General features: G+C 39.4%; 1 protein-coding gene across 15 annotated transcripts in view; it reads right to left on the bottom strand.

Annotated features, from left to right (window-relative positions):
- Positions 1 to 1,438: 1,438 nt before the first annotated feature.
- Positions 1,439 to 8,216, bottom strand: part of PHLDB2 (pleckstrin homology like domain family B member 2) — a 105,521-nt gene continuing 98,743 nt past the window's right edge. For all 15 annotated transcript variants that reach the window (XM_058661855.1, XM_058661856.1, XM_058661860.1 and 12 more), the window contains 3 exons: positions 7,001 to 7,220; positions 3,199 to 3,284; positions 1,439 to 2,576 (listed from right to left, as the gene is read on the bottom strand). In XM_058661855.1, the coding sequence (XP_058517838.1) occupies positions 2,436 to 2,576; positions 3,199 to 3,284; positions 7,001 to 7,220 (447 nt within the window). In that variant the 3' untranslated portion in view covers positions 1,439 to 2,435. The remainder of the gene's footprint in view (positions 2,577 to 3,198; positions 3,285 to 7,000; positions 7,221 to 8,216) is intronic.

Below are 8,216 nucleotides of genomic sequence, written 5' to 3'. Positions count from 1 at the left end.
AATGTGTTTCCACTTTGGACACCTACTGTTAATGTTCGCTTCATTACATGTAGAGAGTTAAAGATACAGTCCTTTGGACGCCCACTGTTAATGTTTGCTTCATTACATGTAGAGAGTTAAAGATACGAGCCCAGTGCGATAGCCTAGTGGCTTTAAGTCCTCACTTCACATGCGCCAGGTTCCCAAATGGGCACCGGTTCTAATCCCAATGGCCCCACTTCCCATCCAGCTCCCTGCTTGTAGCCTGGGAAAGCAGTCAAGGACAGCCCAAAGCCTTGGGACCCTGCACCTCCACGGAAGACATGAAAGAGGCTTTTGGCTCCTGGCTTTGGATCAGATCAGCTCTGGCTGTGTGGCCACTTGGGGACTGAATCAATGGACGGAAGATCTTCCTCTCTGTATATCTGACTTTCCAATAAAAATATAAATAATAATAATAATAATAAAAGATACGTGGTTAAGATGCTGAAATCTGCTTTCTTTAGGGAGACAAATGAAGTTCTCATAGAATAAAGCCCAAAGTTTTACTTAGCATTTGATGCCTTTTTCAGCAGGATAAAATAAACACAGTCCTTGTATTGTAATAACTGCATGAACACAACAATGTAAGATTTTTTTTTCAAAATTCACCCCATTGTGTAGCAATAGAAATGTACCCAAAGGCAATTCTAAATACTTTAGTTTATAAACTCCAAATCAACAACCCTTCTGTGAATTCTACAGTTGACTTTGACCAATTAGACCATCCTGCATCATATTATAGACAATTTCCAAACAAAAAAGTTTATTTTCAAATGTGAAATCAAGTCACCATTTTAATCCAAAGTCAGTATACTTAACACACATACTTAAAAGGTCGACTACATCATATAAGCTAATTAGGATACACAGTACATCATAAGAGTTGTATCTACATTACCAACAATACCTTTGCAATTGCATTTTATTATTTTAGACCATTACCAAAATTGAGGTGACTGCAAGATATTTAATAAATGTGTTCAAAAATCATTATTTTCCTCCCATCATTGTTCAAGTACAATCTTGTGCCATCCAGTTGAAAAGTCTTAGTATTGGCAACATGCATGCTTTTATACCAACTACATTGCAAATTTTTAAAAATGTACCCAAATTAGGCTGGATAAAGTTTTATAAAGAGACATTTCTATAATTTCACCTTGTACTAATAAGTAATGTCATTATTTGCTATTTCTTTTGTCATTTATCTAAGAAAGAATACATTCATACTTAAAATATCCAAACATCAAAACTAAAATAAATGCATTTGAAAAACTATTTATAAAACAGACTTGCCTGAAGTCATTTTGTTCAACAAAAATTAATTTAACTCTAAAAAACAGAGGCTAATTGAGCAGAAATAGGTAATAAAATAGTATATTTCAGACAATGACAATGTTAGGCTTAATTTCATTTTTACTTTTTTCTAGAGCTACACTTCTACAAGTATTTTAATTGGTCTGTTCTTTGGTGAATATAAAACTGTGATTTCATAGTTGTGTCATGTGAGGCTGTAATTAGCTAGTGTGCTCCACAACAAAACAAAAGCAGACAACTGAAAAGAAATTAAGGAGTCCTTATTCTTAGAACCAAGAACGGAGACACTGAGCAGAGCAGGTTCCTGAGTCCTGCCTGCCCACTGTAGCACAATGGCTGTTGCCCAAGATGGCTTTTCTAAAATGCACAGCTTTTTGTTCTTTTGTCTTTCACAAAAAGTGGTTTAACATATATGTACAGTAACTTAAGCTGTGGTCACATTTGCAAAGTCAATTTCCTGGGTATTTGATGGTTTTAAATAGAATTACACTAAAAGAGGCTCATAACTTGAAACTACAAGTCTTAAACAGAATTCATGCCAAATCTTTGGTTTTGATGCAGGACTTAAAAAAAAAAAATTCCCCGAGCATATTTCCCTCCAAGCCCTTATTTGCTTATACTTATAAATGCTATTTTTAAAAAAAAGCCAGCTTATTTCCAATAATGTTAATGCCAATTATTTGTGTGCTAAAATAATTCTGCATTTCCAAGTATATATATACAGACATTCTGTAAACAATTTAGCTTATTTCACCAAAACCAACAACTGATTTCTAAAAAGTTTACAAAAAAGGCTCCTATAAGTGATGCTATTTATCGAAATAGTGTTTTTCTTTTCATACAAACTTCAGGTTTCTTTTGATATTTATGATTAAACATTGAATGAAAACTCCCTTTCCTTTTTTTTTTTTTTAAATGACGTCTCATTAATATAAAAGGAGCTCTGAATATATACAGTTAGACGTACGGGTCTTTGGGTCTCTCTGAGTGTATTCAGCTACAAGGATGGTCTGTCGGTTCTGTCCGTCTGTTGGGATTGGATATGACTTCTTTCTTGTAAGAGATTACTGCAGTTTTCCCTGAAACAGACTCTTCTCAGTTCACAACAGGAAGTGAGTGTAACCTTCTGCCCCAGTAACTATGACATCCATCCAGATCCGCATAGCTTCTGGGGATGGGGCCACCATGTAGTAGATTCTGTCATGTGTCTTGACACTGAAGGTAAGTAATGGATTTGGACTCTAACAAGCAGAAAAAGAAAAGAGAGTAAAACAAACATCTTGAAGTTAGAGTATTAAACAACATGAATATATGCAACAGTCTTATCCTCTTTAAAGGAACCAATTTATAGAAATTTGTGTAGGTAGTACTTTGGCTTCACCATGACTTTTAACTCCTTTCTTCAATGCCTTTCTCAGAATCAAAAACCTTTCTGGTTTTTCTCAACAACAACAACAACAACAAATCTCATAGTCTTCTGGTGGCTAGTCTGTGAAGCTAATGCAGGGTACCCAGGTGATAGTAGGTGCTTCACAAACAGTAACCTCTTCTTGGCTCTCCGAAGGTCCTGCTAACTCCTCCCTACGTGCATACTGACTCCATTCTAGAATCATGACAGAGTCACTTTACAAGGAATCCCAAACCAGTATCTATAGAACATCCTCTCACTTTGTTGAAAGTATTCTTCAACAAAAACATTACCCATCATATTCATCTCAATGTTTATTTTTCCAGCAGTATTTTGATCATAACTACCCATTATTCTACAACAACAAACTGAAGTGACTTTAAATCCAAAGATAATCTTCTTCCTAACTTAAATTTGCATTTAGATTTAGGAATTTGGAAAATGGATGTGGTTACCTTATTAGCATTCTTAAGGTGGTCATAATACACCTCTTCAATGGCTTGAAAGTATATTACTCCTTTTAGTTTAGCTTCATGCTTGTCTGTAAAGAGAGTTGAGCATTAAAATACTTTATCACTCTGGATGGAGAAATCACTCTGTGATTCTCATGATTAGAGGTAGGCATTTGAGAGTGGTTAAGAAGCCACTTGAGTTACTGCTGGCATCCTATGTCTGAGTGCCTGGCTTTGGGCCCTGACTCCCAATTCCAGCTTCCTAATGCATACCACAGCAGGTAGCTGATGATAGTGGCTGGGTCACTGCTGCTCACACGGGAAATTCGGGTTGAGCCTCTGGTTCCAACCTCAGCTGTTACCAGGAATTTGCAGAGTGAACCAGTAGGAAGACAAATCTGTCTGTCTGTCAATGGGGTATAAAGCACTCCTTTCGAAAGGCAATCAGTACAACAAATGCAATTAAAAGTGCAAACCCCTCTAGGCAATGCCTTCTAGGACTGCACTGCATAAAGATCTACTCCTGCTTGTGCTGATGCGCACATGTGATGGCTCAAGGCTGCCGGAGGTCTGCCTGAGCTTTAACGAAGGATCGATTTAATTACACGCCCGAAATATGGTGGAGTTTACACAGCCGCTCAAAGGGCTGAGATCACTCGGTTAAATACTCATAAGAAAAAATATCTTGGAAATACTACTCTTATGTGAAATAGTGTATGAGCAGAGGGATAATTTGGTCTCAACTGCACAATAGAACAATGTACCAAAAGCATGGACCAAATGAAGCATGGACCAAAATGAAAAGAGGCTTAATAGCGAGAAGTCAGGACTTTGTGAAAAAGACTTAACTTTCATTGTACCAACTTTTTGTATTTTGAATCTGTTACTAAGTAAACATCCCCCTTTTTCCAATAACAATAATCAAAAAATCATGTGATAAGATAATGGTCCTCTGAGAATGTGAAAACCCTCCTATCTAAAATTACATTTAAGGCAGTATTTTCCTAACTTATTTGACTGAGGCCCTAGCATTTCTTTTTTCCTGTGGGAAGCACTCCTAATTAACACCATACTGAGTGGGTTTTGACACATTTCTGTGAAAGAAAAGGTCTTGAACACTTGCCAAAATAACTGCTGCAACAATCATGGGTCTATGTAATATGTTGCTTTCTGAAAACAAGGATGTGAACATGAAAGTCAGTCTTGCCAGTTTTTCAAGCAGACAGAAGAAGAAACTTGTGTTTGCATGGCGTTTCCTGTGAGGAGGAACTCTGAGAATGATTAGCTTCACAACCAACTGGTGGGCTAAGAAGAATCAATGACAGTATTGTAAACCAATGAGATAACGCCATTCATTCCAGATCTCTAGGTACCACTAGTCCATCTAATCATAGAATTGTTTTCTATGCCTCAGATTTCTTTCGCAGCCTACTGCTCCTAGTTGGTGTGGAGGAAGCCGCAGACAGGAGCCAGTGCACAGGAACTGTGTACTTTGGCACTCAGGCATGAAGCCCTACATACATGCAGGGCCATTACCCTCACACAAGATTTGAGTGCCATGGCTGCTGCAGGCTGGCCTTCGGCTTGCACTAAAGCCTGGGGACTGTGCTTATTGATATTTGACAAAAGGCCAAGGGTAACAGTGAGGAATCCAGTCCAGGCACTGTAATGTGGGACACTAGGCTAAACACCTGCTCCTTACCCACTCATTTCCACAATACCTGATAACCACAAAAAGGGCTCCTTGCTGAAGGTTGTGTGTCTCACCCACCTCACCCTAATTCTGTGGTTTTCTAGCCCGTGGTTCTTATGTTTTGGCTTTTCACATCTATCTTCATAAATATCATCTCGCCTCACAAGAAAGACTAAATAACTGCCCTCTATTTTATATATGTTATATTGACACAGTTCATAATAATTCCTATGGATGCTCATAAGTACAAGACAGGGTGTTTTTTTTTTTTTCTTAATAGCATCTAGTAGTACTGCTCTTTAGGAGCTAAAAACAGAACAGAGCTGCTGCGCTGGGTCAGTGATGCACATGTCTCATATAGAATCCAAGAGCAAACAGAAGGCTTCTTAATAAGCCTGCTACACTCATGTTTCCCACAATCCATCATTCCATTCTCCCCGCCCCCCCCCCAATGTTTCTGTCACTTCATATAAACATGCATCAAAAAATGTATGGCAAATGGAATTTAAAAGTGTTTTGGGGGTGTGTGTTTGCTACAGGGAAATGGAGAGGAAAAATTATGATCTCATTACTATTATCATCCCTAGGGATGAGCATTAAGCATAGCCATTAAATCGCTGCTGAGATGCCTATATCCCATGAAGAAGTGCCTGGGGTTGGTTCTTGGCTATGCTCCCATGTCAAGCTTCCTACTAATGCTCACTCTGGGAGGCTATAGGTAATGGGCCAACTACTGGGACCCTCTCATTCACATGGGAGACTTGAGTTCCCGGCTCCCAGGCATAGCCAGTCCTAGTTATTGCAAGTAACTGGGGGCTCTCTGTGTGTATTATCCATGCCTTTTAAGCAAAATGAAAATAAAATCATTCTGAATGTTTACCTTGATGCAAAACATTCTGAAATCCTTGCAGAATTTTTCTATGAATTTTTAAACTGCATGAATTTCAAAAATTTTGCACTACACTAAATTTGCCTTTAAATTCCATTTTAAAGGCTTCTTTTTTTTTAAATTATTTTTTTATTTTAGAAAGGCAAATTTACAGAGAGAAGGAGAGACAGAAAAATCCTCCATCTGCTGGCTCACTCCCTAAGTGGCTGCAATGGCTGGAGCTGAGCTGATCCGAAGCCAGGAGCCAGGATCTTCTTCTGGGTCTCCCACATGGGTACAGGGTCCCAAGGCTTTGGGCCATCCTCTGCTGCTTTCCCAGGCCACAAGCAGGGAGCTGGATAGGAAGTAGAGCAGCCAGGACTTGAACCAGTGTCCATATGGGATACTGGCACAGGCAAGGACTTTAACCACTAGGCTAACGCACTGGGTCCTCCCACAGAATTTTTGAAAAACCTTTTACTTACATAAGTAGTTTATCGATAAGCTTTACTCTCTTTGTTTAAGAATCCACTGGTTTATAATCTACAATTAATTATTCTTTTCATTTAGGGGTAACTCATTGTGTGTGACTTAAATAGAATGACATTAATTCATCAAAGGTAAATTCCCTTCAAAAGATAATATTTTGTCCTAAAAATAATTTTTGTTTAATATTTACTAGAACATCAATTTATTTCAGAGCCACAGTAAACTAATTCACACTTTAACACACAACGTTTATTATTCCTGGAGCAAAAATTCATATCATAGGGACTACATTTTCTGAACATAAAAGAATGTACAACCAGGCCTGGTGCAATGGCTCAGTGACTAAATCCTTGCCTTGCATGTGCCAGGATCACAAATGGGTACTGGTTCATGTCCCAACTGTTCTACTTCCCATCCAGCTCCCTGCCTGTGGCCTGGGAAAGCAGTTGAGGACGGACCCTGCACCCACATGGAAGACCCAGGAAAAGCTCCTGGTTTTGGATTGGTTTAACTACAGTTGTTGCGGTCATTTGGGGAATGAGCCAGTGATGGAAGATCTTTTCTCCTGTCTCTCCTTCTCTCCATAAATCTGCCTTTCCAACAAAAATAAAATAAACCTATTTTAAAAAAAATTAATGTACAACCACAAAGCTAATACTGTCATTAATTTCTAATTTCATTATTTGCATATCTCAGCTGCATTTTTATTGTGTTTACTCTTTAACAGAGGATCCCTCAAATCTTTTGTCACCCACCTGCATAGTAGGAGAACGTCCGCTTGTTTCGGTCAAAAACAAACCAACGTTTTTTCCAGGTTTTAATTTTCCCACCCATTTTGATGAGGAATCCGCGGCAGGTCTTCTCCGTGATTGACACGTGGTAACAGGTGTCGATATTGTGGCCGGCAGTCTCTACATGGCTTCGCAAATCAAAGTCTTCCTTCCGGACAGGCAGATAGCGTGTCAGAGGACGAGCCTGGAAGAGTCCACGAAGCATTCCATCTCTAAGTAATTGTGTTTTAGGTCACGAGAGTTTAGAAATGAGAACTGTAGGTGAAGCCTGGGCTTTACAAAGCCCGCATAATGACAGGAGCGTGAGACACACAAAACACTTATGACCTGGAGTCTGAACAGCGAGTGCTGCAATATGGGGCAGGGGTGCACAAACCCAGAGCTGTAGGCTCCATTCCTGGAGCTGGGAAGATGAAAGAATGGGAAAATGTCACTCATTGTAGCTTCAACAAGCCCAGGGAAAGGAGGCAGGGAGCCGACTGAGCTGCACCCTGCAAATGAAGATTGTTTTACTGGAAGCTTCCAGTAGTCCTGCTACAACATAATAGTAGCTCTCCTTAGGAAATCTCAGACTTGACATGGTTGATTGGACAGTGTCTAGTAAGTAACCTTCACAGTCAACCTGCCCACTCAAGTTGTACATGCCAGGTATAAAAGAACATATTTTAATACAAATTGGAGGCAGAAGTATGAAGTGCAACCCAAGGTGGGCCTGGTGCAAGCAGCTAACTGCCCAGGTTCAGGCAACAAGATGATGTAATTATTCTACTTTTACTTTTGGCTGGGGAGAAGATTCTTCTAATGAGGAAGGGTAAATCGGTTGTACTTCTGAATGATTGTTCCGTTAAATAACTAGTCCGCTTGTCCCCTGGAGTGTGGGGTGAGGGAAAATGAGTGAGGGAGTGACCTAATCAAATAGTTGGAGGCAAAGCTTGTGATTCGGATGAAAACAGAATTACACTTCCTGCTTTGGCTTCAGATACTACACAGGCATGGGTGACCTTCACTCGCAAATAAAAATCTGGCAGGGTTGCACATGATGAAATCACATAAACAAGTTTCACTATTTTCCCTTCAGTATTTTCCGTTTGAGTTGGGATACTCAGCTGCAGACAGATGACACAGTTTAGCTGACATCTCAACGTACACAAAGCCTTAACGACAAGTGTCTCCAACCACC

The sequence above is a fragment of the Ochotona princeps genome, chromosome 3, assembly GCF_030435755.1.
Source record: "Ochotona princeps isolate mOchPri1 chromosome 3, mOchPri1.hap1, whole genome shotgun sequence".
Lineage (NCBI taxonomy): Eukaryota > Metazoa > Chordata > Mammalia > Lagomorpha > Ochotonidae > Ochotona > Ochotona princeps.
The sequence above is the reverse complement of the archived record's forward strand: the minus strand, read 5'-3'. Positions and strand labels throughout refer to the sequence as shown.